General features: G+C 40.4%; 1 protein-coding gene across 13 annotated transcripts in view; it reads left to right on the forward strand.

Moving 5' to 3' along the window:
• ARHGAP24 (Rho GTPase activating protein 24) overlaps positions 1–20177 on the forward strand; it is a 213157-nt gene that overhangs the window by 185428 nt on the left and 7552 nt on the right. For 12 of the 13 annotated variants that reach the window (XM_065061793.1, XM_021289270.2, XM_065061794.1 and 9 more), the window contains 3 exons: positions 7218–7425; positions 17746–17878; positions 20065–20138. In XM_065061793.1, the coding sequence (XP_064917865.1) occupies positions 7218–7425; positions 17746–17878; positions 20065–20138 (415 nt within the window). Of the gene's footprint in view, positions 1–76; positions 3820–7217; positions 7426–17745; positions 17879–20064; positions 20139–20177 lie in introns of those variants that run through there. The other variant, XM_065061799.1, reaches the window with a different exon arrangement.

The raw sequence follows: 20177 nt of genomic DNA on the forward strand, positions 1-20177 counted from the left end.
TTGCTAGTGAAGCCATAGTTTCTGAGAAGTCCAGGGGGCTGTGTGTGCAGGGGCAGAGGAGAGTATAAAAAAAAAAAAAAAAAAAAAGCATGAAACAATGCAGATGCCAACATTCCACAAATTATTTATTTACCTCTTTGTTCATTTGTTTATAGTTGGCCAGCTGATACTGTCTCTTCTACATAATAGCCCGTGAATGGGTTGCCTGAATGAGGTGGCTTGAGACAAGATTACTGCAGAGCCTCCGAGAAAAAAATCAGTGAGGGGAGTTGGGGAATAGAAGCTGTGATGCTCTGAGTCGCCTATTTGGCTGGCACAACATTAGGGAAGAGTTTGGACTTGCATTTTTTTCTGTGTCAGAGGAGGGAGGAGAAGAGAGGGAGCAAAGCAACATGATAAATGTGCATCTGTGCAGAAGACTAAGTCCTTGGATTCAGAGATTCCTGTAGATTGAAGTGCAACCTTGACAACGCACTGTCCTGCTGTAAGCACTGCATTGCCACTTCATCCTGCTGCCCTGCAGCCTGTGTTTGCCTTTCCACCTGCTGCAGAGATGTGTTAAAAGCCAATTTTCTTCTGCGTTGCACATACTCCTGTGGAAGCAGAGCATGGCAGCGCTGAGGGGAGGGGGGCATAGCAGGCTGGCTTTCAAAATATGTCAGCTGGAAGGAAAACACATGTCTGAGAAAGACATGAGACAAATGATAATAAGGTGCCACAGTGCTTGGGGTGGGGGGGAAGAACCTACCCCTGTGATAAGGATGAAAACTTTGTGTGGCGCAAGAGGATGGTGCTGCCTTTAAAGCTATGCTGGACAGGGAAACCCAAGTGAAAGGGCTAAATTTGTCACATTGTTCTGGAATGTGAGAAATGATCTTACATGGGGTTTATGTGAATAGAATCATCTTCATCTCCTGCTCCTCCCTAAACTGTTCCTCCATGCTGGTATTTGTCCTTTTGCAAGACCATGCAGCTCTCTGCTCACAAGACTCAGGGATATGGTGTCGTCATTGCTTTTGAGGGCTGTGTGTGCAGGCAGAGGCAGTGCCCTGGTACGAGGGATGGCAGCGGTGAGATGCTCCCTGCTGAACCACAGCAGAGATCAGCTCTTGCCTGTGGACGAGATGGCACTGAAAATTGTGTGCACCTGCAGCCCCTCATCCCCAAGGCTAGTGTTTCCCTGGGTTGTGGAGTTCAGTCCTTCTGGAGCCTGGCCAGGAAGATGGGGCTGTGTCTGTATGAAGTGTGTAAAGTGCAATTCAAGGTGTCAATGTGAATTAGAAATGTCTGTGCCCCGTTTATATGCTTAACTATTTGAGAAATGTTGGGAAGTTGAATGAAGGATTAACTGATAATTTTGCTGACAGCTGCCTCTGTGCCTTGAGTGCAGCCTTAGTCTCTCCAAGAAGAGTTTCAGCTGTTGATTCTTGTCCTGTATGGTCTCAGACAGAAAGGCTTCATGTCTAAAACCCCAAGTGAAGCTGCAGAACTTGTGGCAAAGACTGAATAATCAAGGCCATGCTACTAATTTGCTTTCCTCTGCATATCATTTGTTTTAGTTACTTTCTTATACACGTCAAGAACGTGGTCACGAGGCCCCTAGATCAGAGCTACAAAATGCTGCATGTGCATGTTTGACTAGGTCCCTGTCCCACTGAAGTCAACAGAAAGATGGATATTAACCAGATGTTTAGTCAAGCCTTTACTATGGTTGCACAGACAGATTAGGCTGACTACTTACTAATTGGCGTACTTCTCTGTATGTAAAAACTCTGGCGTAAAACTTCGTTTCCAGAATGTATGACTAAGTATGAAAAAAGACAAAACTAGCCTTCTGCAAGCCTAGCTTAGACTTGTGTAAAGCAGAGCAATTAGTTCTAAGCTGTGCAGCACAATACAGAAAGGAAAATTAGCAGGTTAAACCATTGTTTGGTCATTGGATGAACTGCACAACATTGTATTTTTAGGCAGAGATACATCATCATCTTCACCAGTTACACAAGGTGCAGGACCCTTCCTGGAAATGCAGATCAAAGCTGCATTGTGATAAGCACTGAAAAATGAAATGTCAGACCTGGTTTGAAGTCATGTCATAGGGGAAGTCAGGGCTCAGAGGACAGTATTTGAACAGAGACAGAGCCAAGAGTTTTGAAAATCCAATTTAGAGGAGGTGTGCTCTGTTTAAGTGCCACCACGGGAAACTCCTCAGAGTATGTGCAAGTTAAGTGGAGAAGGCAATAACTGAGAGTAACTTTGCTGGGGTGAGAACATGCAATAGCATGGTGTGGGTGAGCAGAGTTTCGGAGCAAGAGGTGGTATGGGCATTGGCCAGGGGAATGGTGCAGGCTCTGATGTGATTGACTGTGCTGAGTTCTCAGTGATGATTTTAAAATTGCCTCCATTCCTTTTCAGCCTGTAGCTAGGTCTGCTCTTGTTTCCTAGGGTTTTATTTTCTAAGCAGTAACCTCTGGTCTGCAGCTGTGCTAAACTCCAGGGCAGGCATTAATCTTACTGTATCTACTGCTGGCATGGCACTGACTCTGGGGTAGGAGAAGGCTTGACAGAAGGAAAATGAGTCAGGCACGAACATAATTATGCCACTGCTATTTTTGGTGAGTTTTTTTCCTCTCCTGTACACTATAAAATTCTGTAGAGAAGAAGAAAATACTCCCTGCCTTTGATCCACTCAAAATAGCAGGGAGTGCTGGGGAACACCGGAGCAGAAAGCTGATAGGAAATAATAATTTAGAACTCCATATTAAGTGCTATGTGGCCGTGACAGCCACTTCTTTGTGTTATTCTAGGACCTTTGTTCCCAGCCCTGCTATTGAAAGCTGTTCACCTGATCTGTTATTTTCACTGTCAATGAATTACTCATTTAGAATCGAGAGCTGCTTAAAATTGTGATCCTAAGCCGAGATCAATTCTTTTGACCTTAACTCACCCTTTATGACTAGTATAGCCCATAAATTCAGAATTTGTTATAGAAGGACAGAGATCCTCTCTGCTGCACGTTGAGAGAACACATGTACAGGTGTGGGTCTTTTTAAAAGCATCAGCCCTCTGTGCTTTCTGCTGTCTGAAAATAACATCATTTGAATTGCTGAGGGGTGGCTTGGGAAAGGCAGAAATGCTCTGCATGTGCTGTGGCAGAGCTGGAGCGGCAGGTGGGCTTTTTCAAGCTGTTCCTCATGGAGCAAGGATTCAGAACTGCCACCTGCATCTTTCTCTTCTTTCTTACTGAATCAGAAGCTTGGACTCAGTAGACTTCAGATGTGGCGCCTGCCTGCGTTCAGTAGCTAAGGAAATAATTGACTAATAGCATTGTTAGATTTTAAAAACATTAGCATTGAATATGTACCACAGTGAAAATACCACAGTGCTTTCACAACTCCTGAGTAGACATACACAGGATTTGGATATAGCACTGTAGTGTCTTTCATAAGCTTTATGGGTACCTGTTAAGCTTGGAAAGACAGTTTCTCAAAATGTTTACAAAACTTCTGCCACGGGAATGTTCTAGTTAATGAATAACAGCTCAGCATGCCCTTTACTATCATGTGATTTTCCTTTTTGATGTTACGCATGATCTTGGCTTAATTGGATATAACTTTAAAGACCTACAAAAGTCTCTCGGAAAAAGCAGTTTTACTGATTAAATCTAATGACTGGTCAGAACTGGAATCCTGTACATTTCCCTGCCTTTCTCTTGCTGTGGGGAAGCCAAGCTGCTGTCGTTCTGAATCTCAAGGTTTCTTGTTGGTTTTGTTTGTCTGCCTTCCCTCTGGCACCCTACCCCAAGGATAAACCAAAGTGCAGGTCAGCATCTGTGCATGTCTGGGTTTTGGAGACATTGAGGTTTAGGAGGGGAACGTGGGTTTGGATTACATGAGTCATGAGGGCTCGCTTTGATTCCCTTCTCCACAGAGGTGTTCTTGTTTAGTTACTGCAGTGGAAATTTACTTTTAAAAAACAGCATGTGAAATTATCTCTCTGGTTTTGGTCACACTATATTCTCCATAACTTGGGCTGTCTTTTCCTCGCTCTTCTGTAAAAGAGATGCTGGTAGTTACTAGGTATACTTGATAGTGTTCATCATGGTCTGCCTCTGCAAACCACTAAGGTAACTGTGTTTGCAACTGCAATTCTTTTACAGCATTGCCTTTGCATCATAATAGTTGACATCTTAGCCTTCATAACCTATTAATCTGCAGTGTCTCTGTGGTAGTTATTTGCAGCAGAAGAGGGGTTAAAAGCGTTGGAAAGGGACGGTGGAAGAAGGCACACCTTGCAGGGCAATGGTGATAGCTTTGATTCCAAAACAGTGAAAAAACTCAACAGACACCAGGAAGATAATGAACAAGGTAAAAGTCACAACAACATGATGTGGAAGCAGAGCTGTCATGTTTCTGCCACTTCTGCCCCTGGCAAAAGAATACTTTTTCCACAAGGCATCACCATGTCTGCAACATCAAGGCAGTATTTATGCAGGCTTATCATGACTGATTCCTTCCATGGCCAAGTGCTGCCTTCTGCAGTGTTCTCCATTTGTTAGGTGGGGGAAATGCATTAGATGAGGTATCAGGCATGTGTTTAGTTATTTTTACGATTTTCTTCATTCAGTACCTGTGATTTGCTGCTACAATGCAAACCAAGCTTTCATATCCATTTAATAGTCACCTTTTGTATGTGAATTGCTTGTTGCTTTCTATTTGTCTTCAAAAATACTGTTTGACACTAGTTACAGACACCTTAACAGTTTATGGTTGCCACCTGTTTTTGATACAATTTGTGTTGTGATGCATGAGCAATTTATAATACTATAGGAATGGTTTTTGCTCCCACTGCATAGAAACCCCTTATTCTGATTTTATTTATTATCTAGTCAACATGGTTTGAAAGCTAATTCTAAAACGGGGTGGGGAGAGGGAAGGCAGCATCCCTCAAAAATGGGTTAGTAGAAAGTGATGTGTTCTGATTACACTCTCATTACTAACAGGAGTTTCAAAGCACTCTGGTAGGTTTGAGAACTTACTCTTTCCTCTAAAAATGTAAGGTAGTCTGCAGTATGCACATTATGATTAAAGAATGTTAGCATGGAGAGAAGAAAGCGTAGCCTATAGGAAAAAGCTTATTAATACTAATTGTACTGTTAGTGGGCATGAATTGTAGTTGTACATCATATAATTGGAATATCTGTACCTTACACTGATTAATTTTGTTTGAAAAGAGGTAAAAACTCTTGTGTTTAAAACCAAGAGATCTCCTGGGTCTTGAAAGGAAGCTCTGACTCTGTATTGGTAGGATAAACTGGAGTCAAGTCCCACACCTGAGAAGGAATAACCTCAGGGGAACAGCTCTGGGGAGGAGGACCTGGGTGCCCTGGAGGACAGTGACCTGGGCTGGCGCCAGCAGCAACACTTAACTTAGACAAAAACTAGGAAGTAATTGATTTAATTCTCCTGCCATCCCCATAACCAGTTTGCAGGAGGTTAGGAAGGTATGTAAGAAATAAAATTTAGTTTACCTCCTCTGCCAGCGTGAAGAGACTGAGCTTTGTGAACGCCAAATATTCCACATCAGTCAGTATTCTTCTAAGCTTGACTCACTCTGAAATTTCAATAATTCCTTCTTTAATTGCTAATTGTTGTGGTTTGGGCTTTGTACAACATGAAAAAAGTGAGCTGATAAAGAGTGACTGTGGGATGTTCAGTCCCCTTACCTACTGCTGGTTTTGGCATCCTCAAGTATGGGTACCATGGAAATCACAAAATATGCTGCTTTGTATCTCAGAAGGCTTTCTGGATATCTTAGCTGGTCATCAGTTACTCTCACCAGTCATTTCCTGTGCTACATTAAATATAATTGCACTTAAATACAAATCCCAGACCTTCAGTATGCGCAACTAACATCTTGCTTCGCGCTGGCCATAACATTCTAGAGCATATGCAAAGCAACTCTCCACTTCTATTGTTGAAGGAAAAATGTGCACATGGAAGGTTACCCTGAAGGATGCTTCAGTTGGAATCCTATCTTAGCTTGTGGTTACTTGTTCGTGTATTTGTAATTTTTGATGTTTTCGGGCCAAAAGCAAAAGCTGACTAGCTCTACTTTGGTCTTTCTTTAGAAAAAGCAAACCAAAACACTTCTGTTCTGCTTGTTGAATATTTTTAAACCAGTAGGAACTGTGTGCTCAGTGAAGGACACAATTTGACTTACTGCTTTTTTCCCCGCACTTTATAGTGGGGAGCCTTCCAAGTACAGGTAGTTATTTGGTCTTTAGTTTCTCATCACGGCTGCCTTAGAACTACTCATTATCTTGCTATACAGAGATGGAATTGCCTTGCTTCAGCTCCAGTTCTGTTCAACAACCGGTGGTCTCAGGAGAGAGCTTCCATCACACATGACATGTCTGAGCGTTATTGTGATGCTGTCTGTGGTGGCTGTCTCCGCAGCTTCAAAGGGAGAGGCAAAATAAGTTATGAAGTACAGCTGTGTTGCCAGTGCCAGCAGTATCCTCAGGTCAGGGTTGAAGTTAATTCTGTCAGTAAAATTCCATGTTCTTCTGAGATTAAGTATAAATACTGATTTGCTGCGGTTCATCTGACATATTTAACCTTTTATGTCAGGATCATTTTCGTACAATAAAATCTATTGCTGCTAAAGCAGACAGTGATAATGCAATTGGTAGTACATTATAGGAGTGGTCGTTATGGGAAAACGTAATAATTTTTTAATAAAACAAATCAATAATTTGGTTTGGTAGGAACAACATCCCAAATTATTATTATAAATCTTCTGCTTTCCACATGTAATGTTTATATGCCATTGAAACTGATACAGGAACTACTTTCATTTATATGTAATTAGGCATGAACCAAAGAAGTTGGAGACGTGTATCACTTTTGCATCAGAAGTTTTGTGATGGAAAAGCCTATTTGCATTATTTCTGTATTTTCTGTGCTTTTAGTCTGAAAAATCATTTACTATAGTTTATTTTAAATAACGTTTTTGAGTATTGCTGTAGAATATGTCAGCATCATATTTCCAAGAGGGTATCAAAGGTGAAATTGAGCATTTTTATCCTTAAGAAAGGAGTAGGTTAATTGTCCATGTATTTAACTGACCTGTAAATTGTGTGAGTTGTAACAGAAGACATGAGCTCCTCAGATGTTTTTATGAATCTCAACCAAGACACATCTCTCTTTTTCATGCAGGTATTTTTGGCCAGAAGCTGGAAGATACTGTCAGATACGAAAAGCGATATGGGAACCGGCTGGCTCCGATGTTGGTGGAGCAGTGTGTGGACTTCATCCGACAGCGGGGGCTAAAGGAAGAAGGCCTTTTTCGACTGCCTGGGCAGGCTAATCTTGTCAAGGAGCTGCAAGATGCATTTGACTGCGGAGAGAAGCCTTCTTTTGACAGGTAAAATCCTCCAGCCTGGTCTTCATACCTGAAGGACATGATCTGCTGTACTGGCTGACCCACGGTGCTGCAAAGCCTGTGGCAGCAACAGATATTAATACCATTATGTGGTTTTGTAGATTTTTCTGTATGTTTCCTATTATCACTCCAAAATGTCTTTTTTTTTTCTGACTTTGATGTCTGGTTTCAAAGCATTTCTGGAGAATTTCCATTTGTGAAAAGCTGGTAAGGGGAAGTATTGCTAATGGTTTGGCTTAATCAAAAATATCTGGATTATCTTAATCTTAGTATCATTTGAAATGGCTGATGGCTGGCATTTCATGAGTTCCACAAAGATAGGATTTCTCTTTTCACCAATTTCAATATCTTTTGTTAGCTATAAAACTGCCTGGAAGGGAAGTCTGCTTTTCTGTATTTCTTTGGGCCTTTGGTGTTAAAATAAAAGTCACTGTGACCATAGTAACAAACCTACATGGTTTTGAGGCTCCAGGTCCAATTCGTATTCCAATATTTATAGGGTTTTGCAAACCTAACGAGTTTACTGAGCCAAGGAAGAACCCAGTCCTGTTCATTCAGCTGTATATGACTTCAGTCCTCTGTAAGATTAATTTTTTGTGTAAGTTTAGCTGTCCTGTAAGCTCTGATAGAAGTAGTCCGTATATTCGGAGTGTGCAATCAGAGAAACAGAACCAGTGGATTATGAGTGCCACCAAGCCTATTTTAATCTGGTCAGAAATAATATGATGGTAATGAAGTTCTGGTTTAGGAGACTTCTGAACAGTGGTTGCCCCCAGTGTGTGCCCTAAGGTGACACCCATAACACACGTCCAAAATGGAATCGGGATCCTTCACTCCCATTGAAGGTCTTATGTGAATTAGGAAGAAGTGGCAGGTTACATTTATTTTGTGGGACCTTTAACTGACAGTAATGCAAGTTAACAGGAAGGAAAGTATAGCTTCACCTTTTAGTGCAAAAATATGCCATGACACGAACTTGATTGCTGTAAATAATTTACTTCCCTCCTTTTCTATGAAATGAGAAATTTTTATACGCATAGAGCTATGTGTATCACAGATGCACAAAAGACAAATATCTGTAATACTCATTTAACTCCAGCAGTTTCCTCAGTCCTGACCCTCACTTGAAGTCAAGAATTCATAATGCCCAGGAAAAGAAAAGTGAATTGTCTTCTGATGAGATTTATTTGTTTCTTATTGGAAGGCAAAAGAGACAATGATTGACTGGAAAGTTTTAAGGACCGCAAGGCCTGTGGGAAGTGACAGCTAGTGAATGTTTGTGGCATACTTGCTGACTGTTAAAATGCTGTGCAACTTATTTAAAAACAGAAAATGATGGTAAAGAAGCATCCATTTGGGTATGTTTTCCTTACTTGGGAACATTAAACTAAATATTACTGGTCATGTCTCTGGCACAGTGTCTACCAAAGAGACATGCAGGTGAATGGCAGAAACCAAAGGTTATTTTTCTGTGTCTGTAAGCCAAATGACAGTGGTGGAAATGCTTGGTCAGCTGCCCCCAAACTCCAGGAAGATGATGTGCTGAACAGCCACTGATAGGTACAGCTTGAAAGAGGTACACAAGTCCTGTCTACTCAAAACAAACGAGATCAGGGCTGAGCTGCGTCATTTTGGTGTTTTGCAAGATTATATAGCAACATCTGTAGCGTACACTAATGAGCCCCAGGAATAGGCATGCTAGCTGAGCTTTAGCAGATGAAATAGAGAAGAGATTTTACATGCTGCTGCCGTGAAGAAGGTTCGTAATCTCCACTACAGCAATTAGAAACATCATCAGGAGTTACCTATAAATCTCGGCTACTGCAGTTCTGATTCTGAAGCTGAGAATTTATACAACACTGACTTCGTATGTCCATGTGTATGGCTGTGAAGTGTACTTCTTTTGTTTGCTTTTTCACATTTGTGTTTGGAGATGTGTGATTTAGCTGTGTCAACGGTTCACAAGTCGGGCAGACTTAAATTCTCTCCCGATCTCTGCCATTGTTTCTGTTGGGCATGTACTTCCTCCAAAGTTTTGTTTCATCTGTAAACTCAGAAGTGAAGTTCATTTTGCAATGTTTATAGAGTGTCTATATGATTACCTTGTTTTGAGGCAACTTTTCATTGTGCTTAACAGTAGCATAGTCTTCAGGTTTGATGCAACCTGTATGGCAAGTTGAGCTCTTGGGAAGTGGCCACAATATGAAAAGTTGCTGTAGGGAAAAGGAAAAAATATATACAAGGAGCCCATGCTTACTTTGTCTCATAAACTTCAGATCCACTGTGTTTAATGTGTAATTATGTGTTGTTATTATTAGTCAAAATCCCAGTACTGGAAAATCTACCTAGCTTCTGTTTATTAATTTACGTTTTGTCCCTTCTCATACATCAATAATCAGATTTTTGCAGTTCGAGCTGAGCTGGTGATTTTGTTGATGGGGCACGAAACACAATGGAATCCAGGTCACACTGCTGCAGCGATGCTGGGTCACCAGCTCTAGCTGGACAAAGACTCGCTGCTGTCACCGGTGTTGGAACAAGCACAAAGAGCTGATGTTTGAGGAGTCTGCCGTTTTTCATGCTGCCATTTTTTTTATGCGTGTAAGCACATGTGAGTGAAAGAACACAGAATAGGTGAAGGTGCTTTGTAATATGTGTGTAGGCTTCTGGATACGTTTGTGTGAGAAATTATCATTAATCATTCTTCTCTTTATGCTTTCTTAGCAAATTCAGTAAAACGTATAACTTTTGAAACATAAAACATGTTTGACAAATGGCAGCTCTCATGAGTTAGCAGCTGGATGTTCTGATACCGAAGTCAGTTATAAACATGCAGAGTGAATTCAGGACAAGTTGGAGAGTGGCAAAAACGTCAACGTATTAATTTGATCCTGATCTTCTAGTTGGATAAGATGTTGCTGAGGAATTGTGAGCTATGTGTATGAGAATGGAGCAAGTGTTTGAAATGTCTCAAACTCACTGAATGAGAAAATGCCATATCTGATCTGAAACATCCAACATCCCAGCCCTCGTAACATGAAAACTGGAACATCAGCATTACTTGCAGTCTTGGAAAGGAGAGGTACAACTGATAAATGCTGAGCCCTTTTGTGTGAATTAAAAAAAAATACTGAAAATTGTATGTCAGTTGAAAACCAAAAATCAATAAATACTTCATTCCCTCTGCACTTATCTGCACATACTGTGAAATCCGCTTTAAGGAGCTAACAGTGCAATTAGGCAATCACTCACGCTTGGTACTATTTGAAATATCCTTGTTATTTCCAGCACAGCTTCACCTCTGTAAAATTGTCCCCTCTGGGGAATCCATTTTGCTTGCCTTAGGGTAGTTGCTTCTCTTTGCTTGTGTGGCTTATATTTTAAATCTAAAGTTCCCTCAGTGGCTTTACACATCATACATTTGTAATGATACTAAGTGGATTGTGACTATTTGTTCGGTAAAATTAGCACAGTGAATGTGGTACCACAGAAGGAAAATAACAAAAAGGTTTGTTTTACCATTTTTATGTAGAAAGGTTACAAAATTGGATTTATCTTTTTAGATTGTCTCTTTCCATTTAGTGTCCATTGCAGTAATTACCAGATGACATGAGAGTTAAGGTTGCTGAGTGAGAAAAAATATCTGACATATCACTGAAACAGATATTAATACTTATGTGATTGATGTACCTATGTGGTTTGGACTTTCATAACTGCCATCATTGATGTATACTCCAGTAGTTCAGGAGAGTTTAAAATTATCTAGCTCACCTACCTGCATTTGTGTGCATGCACAAGGGAGAAGGAAAGCACATAAATGCATATTTAGTAAAACAAAACTCCTGTTGCAGTCTCTCATGGGTCTGAATTCCTCTAAAGAAGTATGCAGTACCTTATAGCGCAAAATGTTACCTACTGCTTTAGTCACCATTGCAATCAGCTGAGAAAAGCATATTTAAGTGGCAGTATGTGATAGCCAGCAAATGTGAAATATTATATACTAGAGCCAAATAACCCAGAATATAGAACTGGGTGTGTTAATTTAATCACTGGGACTGTCAAAGCAAATAGGACAATGATGAAGATGGTACTAATGTAATATCCTCAAGGTGAGAAGGACCATATGCACAACTCTCATTCTCCTCTAGAGATAAAGAATGTTTTTAAATGTTGGTGAATGCAAGAAAACAGAGCTGTGTGGCTATAGTCCGCACTGGCACTGTGCAGGCCATAACTAGACATTGGCTTGGAATTCACTGGTTATGAAAATCGTTGTTTTATTTCCAAATACAAGCCTGTATATAATATTTTGTTTGTTTAGAAGCAGATAGTTCCCCAAAAGGAAGCATTTTTCTTCCCTCCCTAGCGGGAGAGTGTAATAATCCCTAAACAAAACATTTGTATGCAAAATTAAGTTTTTACTAGAAAGCTGGTTTTTGCTGAGCACAAATGGCCTTAGGCCTGAGAAAATTCCGGTTCATTTCTGCATGTTCCAGGCTTCCTTCCCTGATCCTTACAATCTGCTTCTCAGTTACCCCTCTGGAGCCACTTCCCTGTTATTTCTAATTCCAGCCCTCTTTCTAAACAGCTAGCAGAAATAAACCTACATATGGCACAACTTAAAACATCTAGTTGAACAATTAAATCCATGGTAAGAGACGCATTTCTAGCATGATGCAAGGTTCATTAAATCAGTTTAATTGGTGTCCTGCTGTAGAAGAACGTGGTTTTAGCTACTGGCGGTGAATGAACATTTGTAGAAGCTTTGCATGAATTTCAGTTTCAGAAATGGAGTTGGTGTGTCAGCTGTGTTTGTTATTTGTGGTTTTTGGTTTGTTTTGGTTGGTTCGTTTGTTTTTTTTGTTGTTTCGTTTTGTTTTTAAGCAGCCATGTATTTCACTTGCCAGTGACAAATGACTTCTTAGATGGCCATGATCACCTTAAGAAAGGATGACATTTTATTAGTATGTGGAAGGTCTGAGAGCATGTTTGTAAAGCATCCTTACACAGGACTTGCAGGATTTGAGGCTTCCTCTTCCAGTAAACAAGAACAGGTAGTTTATTTGTGGTGGTTTTAATGTTTTATATGTACTTGCAATCCTTGCAAAACTTCTGCAGAAACTTGACAGCCTTTCTGTACAACCTATCAAATGACAAAATAGTTCAGCAACATATTCACTGGAGCTGGTTGATTTGTTTCCTGAGGGGAACCCATCTCTCTCTTAGGCCTATGCCCACTTTACCTGAAAGCACTTGGGTCTCTTTTTGATGACCTATATTGCTTAAGTAATTTTTAACGTCTTTCTGTAGAGTTTGTCTTTTCATTTGTCTGTCCTGAATTGCTGTCTTCATTGCTGCTTTTAATGTACCAATCTCTAACCTGAATTCATTGGCTGCTGTTATAATCACTGAAGTGGATGTCTGACTTGGAAACAGAATCTGTCAATCTTCAGCATTCCTTGTGGTGCTTCCCCCATGAATGGGTTCTTGGAAGGTACCATGGATTCTAAAAACCATGAGCACAGGCATAAAGGAGCAGAATATGTGTTTGGGTATTTTCTCTGCCTAAACAGAAAAATGAAATTCGAGATCGGTGTTAACTCAAAGTAGAGCCAGGCTCTTACAGCAGCACAGGGCGGAAGACAGACAGCTCAGGGCTTAAATTGGTAAAGGCTTTCATACATGTTTCACGTGTAGGCAAAATACCAGCTGGTACTCAGATTATGCACAGTACTGCTTGTACTAGATATACGGTATATAGGAACATTATGTAGAGAGTAATGATTTGAAGATACATGCACAGGACAACAAAAATCACATAGGACATAGAACCAGTTATTTTATGCATTTGACATGACCTTTGAATTTCTGGACCTAAGCCTCACTCCCAAAATCAGTCGAACCAGTCTTGATTCACTGTAGTGTTAGTGAACGCAAGCTTTGCCCTCCCAGCCTCTGTGTGCTGGCTTCCCAGCAGTATGAATACTTTGATTCTCTCTATACTTAGTTAGCACATTTGGAATATTCCCTCGATGGTGGTTGCTCAGTGTTTCACCACTGGTTTCTCACTGGCTCTAGCATCTCACTTAAGCTCTCTGCAGGCTGGCAGCAAAGGTATGTGCTGGGCGGCCAGTTCAGAACTCATTCTCCTGTGTCAGGAAAACAGCTTTACTGGTCTGAGTGCACTGCTCTGGAAGAGGACACAGTCACCAAACGTTGTGGTGGGTACAGGATAAATTGGTGAGGGAGGCTTTGTGTTTCTAGGATTGAGTTGAGGGAGCTGTAATTCTAGTAATTCTGCAAGGTACTGATACACAAACTGTTTGAACTGCATTGTTCTCTTTATTACCAGAACTCCTAAATTGAATTATAGCCGCACAGCTTGTTGTTCCCTACTGTTTGTTCTTTATACAAACTGTTTATGTGTCATCGTGGTCTAGAGCTATTTTTGGCACAGCATTAATCTTTTTGTAATGTGACCTTGCCCTGTTGTATTTCCTCTCTGAGAGCTGATGAGGAGCTGGTTGGCTTTGTGCTCTGAAGCTCTGACTCTCTGAACACACCGTCTGCTTGTCCGAGTGCGAGGGTTATGGTGAGGGTTATGTGTGGATTTCTGGCGACCTGCCAGACTTGCTGGGCATAGTTGTTTTATGGTAGAGAGGGTGAAAAACTCCAGGCGGTGTAATCGGTCTGACAGCCACTTCCACAGTGGCTGTGGGATCACAAAGGAAAGTGCTGTCAAAACAGCAATGCTGTGAGGGATATTAATGACAAGGCTCAGATGAATGGGGCTTTGAATACTTGTAGTCTGATGACTGAGGAGAGGCTGTGGTGCATTTGCATTTGTAATGCCTTTGTGTGGGGGATGCTCCTTTGGAAACCAAAAGCAGTATTAATGTTTAAGTGAGGTAAGTAGTCTTTCTCAGATTTCCCAGCACAACATACCGAAATAGACTGTTTCTCAGCTTGATGATGCTTCATGTTGTGTTCAGTTTTCTGTTTCGTGCTTTGTCATTCCTATTTCAACCTTGTAATTATTCCTTGTGCATTTGGAGAAAGTCCGCCTCAATTAATGAGGGCTGTTCCAATTTAGATAAGAGGATTTTCTCCTGAAATTGAAATACTCTTTTTTTAATGCCTGTTAATGAATACTTTTAATCATGTTAATTATGAATGTGTAATCATGCAACACTTTGATATTACACTGTCAGACAGCAAAAGAAATATCAAGATAGGTCTAATAATTAAGCTTCTGTAGCTGTAATGGTCCTAGAATATAAGGCCAGGTGTGAACAGCAAAATAATAGTTTATTTATTTTCTTAAACTGGTAAGTTGTATCTGGAAAAAGTCCAGGAGAAGATCCTCGATGTGCCCTGAAAAGATTACAAATTACACAAATGCCCTCAAGGCAGATATATAAATGCTGCTGGTTGACTTAAAATGTGGGTACAGCACTACAGACCACAAAGGGAAATAAATGTTCCTGATCCTCAAGAGCACTTGCAGTTCAGCACGCCTTTGAAATGCACGGCTTAATGGTGTCTGTGGATTGAAACCCCTGAAATTCAGATGGGTTAAAACTGGAATCTGCCATTGTTAAGTTTCCCTCTGTAATTTAAAACAAAAGGTGGAAACAAAAATAGTAGACTGCAGAATCTAAACAGGTGTCGGATTACATGAAACTATTCTAGTTAGATTATTATAAAAATATTGTTGTATTTTTATACCCATATTGACACTGAAAGAAGAAAGTTTCTAGCCTTTGTCTAACAGCTAATAATAGAATAAAAAATTCCAATTGTTCTAAAGAGCTTTGCACGCAGTATGTGTATGTATGTATGTTTATGCTGCCAAATCACCGTGTGTGGTGATTTCTATATAGATAAAGTCCCAAGCAGTGTTCTGGTACAGTTGAGGGGGAAAAAAAGGCATCAACCCAAAATTTCCAAAATCTTCTTTTGCAATCACACCATCTTGTGGCAGTCTGCAGTATTTGGCCAGCATAAAAAAAAAAAAAAAAAAGGAAATTTTAAAAAGTATAAATCTTAGGAATTGCAAATGTGTCCCCATGTACTAATGGTGAGCTCGGTTTCTAACCCCAGCTCAGAAAGCACCTTTCTGTAGACCCATGTGCAGCACGTACTTCAGGGGGTTAGTCTGAGAATACAAGACTTTTTATTGTTTCCTTGTCCCTCAGCATCCTGCTTTCCTATTTCTCTCTGAGTTCCTCTTTGTCAGAGCCACAGTTTTAGCACGCAAGCCTTCACAGTGCTACTCATGTGAGTACTTCACATGGAAAGGCTAAAGCTTACAAGTTTGCAACAGTTTTCAGGGCTTTTTGTCTTCTTCAGCCTTTTTATCCTCCATCTGCTGTGCCCTCAAGGAGCAAGTATTCCACCTCACCCCAGGTGACCAGTGTGAAATTACTCTTACCTACTGCAGAAAACATGATCCTGGCAGTAGAAAGAAAGGGAGGTGATATTGCTTAATCCCTTCACTGGGAGAGCTGTGCACAAGCTTTTAATTGTTCTTCAGTGATTCCTCTCATTCAGCATGTCTGAATCTTGTATTTTGGAAAGGCATCTCTAGTTTTATGCCAGTAGTCTCTGGAATGATGTGGTTCAGTTCTTCAGCAGTGCCTGGGGAGTTTCTGTGTTTAAATAATAATAATAAGTAATTCACACATTTGAATTTTGGCTGGGCATTATTTATTATGAAAATAGAAATGTTTTCTGGGAATTTATTTTGACAAGCGTGGTGGTGGTTAATCTTTCAATATTATATAAAAAATGCTTTATAATTTCTCTTGGTTTGACTTAGATTGCTCATACCAGACCGCATTAAGCTAAGATTGTTCCCATCATTCTTGTTAAGATTTAACTTAGTAAAAGCCATTATTGTTTTAAAAGATCATTCCGAAATAATGATTAACATACCCCTAGCAAAGCTGAAATGTATCAAATACCAGTGGTTCCCTTTGAGAGACTGTGCGTTTAAAAACTGTTTTACGTGTGAAGACTTAAAAAGAAAATACACAGTAATGAACATTGTAGGGATGTCTGTGCATTTTCTGTTTCCTGTGAATGAAATCAGCATAATTTAGTATCTGGTTTTTGGATTTTTCAGAAGTCAGAGGGACAGACGTCAGCTTGCAGTGCAGCTCTGTCAGAACCAGGGAAAGCATGCAAAACGTTGCAGTAAGGGAGGATTTGAAGAAATGTCTAATTAGCTAAACCCAGAGATGGTCTCAGAAGTTAACACGAGACAGATTGCTTCATGCTAACTTCCAGTTTTTATCTATTTCTATTCCTTTCTTTTCACAGAAGTACTCCTCAGTTACCGCAGTGTAACTTCACAAACCTCAGAAATATTTAAGCAAGTTTTATTGCATACTTGGAACTTGTGATTTTGTTCTTTCTCCCCATCTTCTTACATGCCTGATAAACAACCTAGGCGTCTACTAGCTGTATAAAAAAAAAGAATCTTAAGTTTCTGCAAATGTAATTATGCAAAAGCATATGTCATACGAGGTCTTTGACTGGCAGCCCTGTGATGCTGCCTGTTGCGCTAGCACTCAGACATTTTGTGAGTTGGGTGACTTGCAGTGCCTTGGCTTACTTCGTACCGGACAGATCTAAATCTCATTTCTCATGGATTTACGGTTCTGCATGTAAAGTTACCTCCAGGTTTTTGGTGTAATGCTCTAACTAATCGGCACAGTAGTAATTTTGTGCGAGTCTACAGGAAAAAGATGCATGCCAGGGAAAACTAATCCAGTTGGGGAAGTTTCAACTAAATGTGTGGCATATATGGTCTCTGTTAAGACCTGCTTACTTAATACTGATACCAGAGGAGATAGTGATACAGTGGAATTGAGACATGCTGGGATGTTTTGGCAGCTGAGACCATCTGGTAGGAGAATAATCCCACTATGTAATTATGATTGCTGGTTTCTGGGTTAGGTGAAAATGAAAAGCATCAGTTAAGGTGGATGTTGTGTGCCTGATGTGAGATGCCTGTCAGTCAGAGCCAGGATCTTCTCAATACCTGCGCATGCAAATAGGGGCTCTCTGTGTATTTATTTATAGTAATAAATCAGCAGAGTTGACAGACCCTTGCTTGCAGGTATCCCAAGCTCTTTGTCAGAAAAACAACACATACTAGATATGATTAAATTGATTGAATGTATATACTGCTGAAGAGTAAAATCTGGGGTGACAATGAAAAAGTGGCAGTTTTTAGCCTGTCGCACAGTATTACCCTGATTCACAGTAATGACTTTTTGTTTTCCAACCCAACAGCAATACAGATGTGCACACGGTGGCATCACTGCTTAAGCTGTACCTAAGGGAGCTCCCAGAACCAGTCATACCGTATGCAAAATACGACGATTTTCTTTCCTGTGCCAAAATGCTCAGCAAGGAGGAAGAAATGGTGAGTTGGCAACTTGAGTAAGACAAAATAAAAGGCTGTTCTGATTTTGAGGAGAAGAGAAGCTGGTAATTAACTATGCTAATTTAAGATGTGCATCTATTAATTGAGGCTGGTTTTACATGAATATTTTTTCCCCCTAGGTCATTTGGAAACCTAAATAAAGGCATAGCTGCATTTATTGCACATCACTGAATCTAGTTCAAATAAACATTATTGTAGTCAATAGCTTCCATTTTGCATGGAAGAGACTTGCATTTTCATGGATTATCATTCTGCACTGTGAAAGGAAGGGTCTTATTAGTGCTGCCCAGCTCTTGCCATTGTATCAGGGATCATTTTCTTCTAAGTGTCACAGCATGCCAGCTTTTTCTGTTTGAAGGCCAAAGGACTCTCTGTTCATTGCCTATCATTAAATGAGGTCTCAGAAAGATCTCTGGAAGCAGACCACCTTCCAGACTCAATCTTAAGTCTGCATAATATAGATCAGCAAAATAAGGGTTTTGACTGGCAGTGTGTGCCCTACAGTGAGCATGACCCTACTGTGTATTAGTCAGAAGACACAAGTAACTGAGTGCTTGTTTTTACATTGTTCTGTGTGCTTATGGGTAAGGAGGTCAACCCTCATATTTTTCAAAGTAAACACAAATAGGCTCATTCTGTTGATTTCAGTCTACTCTAACTTTCTCATGTGGTTATTTCTGTTTAATTCCTTTTTGACATTTCAAATCCTGCTAGAACTGGAACCTTTCTTACCTATCTTCTATTGAATTGAGTAGGAAGTGCTCTTTTCTAACAGACTGTCTCTCCTTTCTGAGCCTTCAGTTGATGACTGCCAACCCCAGTGGTGCAAGTTGTTCCCATCTGATGGAATTGCGCGGCAGGGGGAATGGGGGGAGATCTGTGGCAAACTGTCTTTCATAGTCATGATCTCTTGATCTATCATCTCAGTCTCATCACTGAGATGAGACTGGTTTCTTTACCAGCTTCGCAAGTCTGTGTCAGCTGCTTGCAAAAGTGGGATTTGGCTGTTCAACTGGTTTAATTTTAGCTGCTCTTTGCACAAGTTATGGCAGGGGATCCTCAGAGCTGAAGCTGCAGGTGTTTGCTTGTGCATGTTGAATATATCCCTAATCATTGCCAGCTCCAACATAAAGCCACTTGAGAGCTCTGCAGTTAGTCATCATGCAACTATACTTGCAGTGATATTTTCAGGTTAATTTTTTTGTCATTTTATATTGGTGTAGTCCAGAGCGTGTTAATGTAGTTCTTCTGCAACTGTGCCACAAAGCACTTTATTAAACTCATTTTGAAAGCAAGATTGAAATTTCAGTGGCTTTCTGGTGCTGGAATGAGTGCTGGCAGTTTGTGAAAAATTAGTACTATCGATGATGAGCGACTTTAATCCACTTTATGGTGGTTTAGCAGTCCTGCTATAAGGCTCTCTGCCTAGACTTTCAGTTGATCTTTGCCCATGCAGAAATGAAAAGTGCAGTCACTGTTAAGGCAGAGAGCTGTGCATCTTGTTTCCTTTCTGAGCCCACAGCCAGCAAACTTGTGCACTATTTTGATCCACCCAACCAAATTTTCGTTTGTTTTCATAACATACTGTAATGAAAACGCCACTGATGGCTGGCGAAGTACGCAAACCTCATACTGGAAAATAATTTGAAGTTGTTCATTGGTAAGGTGTGTAGCCTGGGGCTGTTTCCACAGGGTACAGAAGATAGTGTGTAGTATCCTGCTTGTCCCATTCCCAGGGTGGGCACAAACTGAAATAACTTTTTATTGATGTGCATCTAGCATGCAGGAGAGCTAAGTAAAATACCCAAGGAGTGTCTCATATGAAAATTCCAATTAGTTGAAAGCAGAAATGTTCCTGGAAGCCTCAGCCTTATCAGCAGGAGGAACAGAGCTGCTGGTCAAAAAGAGGGAAAGACGGGATGAAACCGAGTTATTTGTTTTTTATCCAGAGCTAATCCATGTTAGCTGAATACAACTTTCCCCATCCAAATAGGTTCTACAGGTTGTTCCTGATGGTAACTTATACAGAGCATTTAATGCTGCAATTTCAGTGATGTGTTTATTGTCTTGTAATTGGAATTGCTGACAATTTTTGAATCTCTGGTGAAATACTAAGAAATGGTACCATTCCACTCATTAATTTTTTCTTCTTAAACCACTCAAAGGGCCTGAACGAACTGGTGAAACAAGTGAAGAGCCTGCCAGCTGTCAATTATAATCTACTGAAATATATCTGTAGGTAAGTGCTCTTGCAAGGACATCACAATGGTATTTATAA

Source organism: Columba livia, chromosome 4 (genome assembly GCF_036013475.1).
Source record: "Columba livia isolate bColLiv1 breed racing homer chromosome 4, bColLiv1.pat.W.v2, whole genome shotgun sequence".
NCBI classification, from domain to species: Eukaryota; Metazoa; Chordata; class Aves; order Columbiformes; family Columbidae; genus Columba; species Columba livia.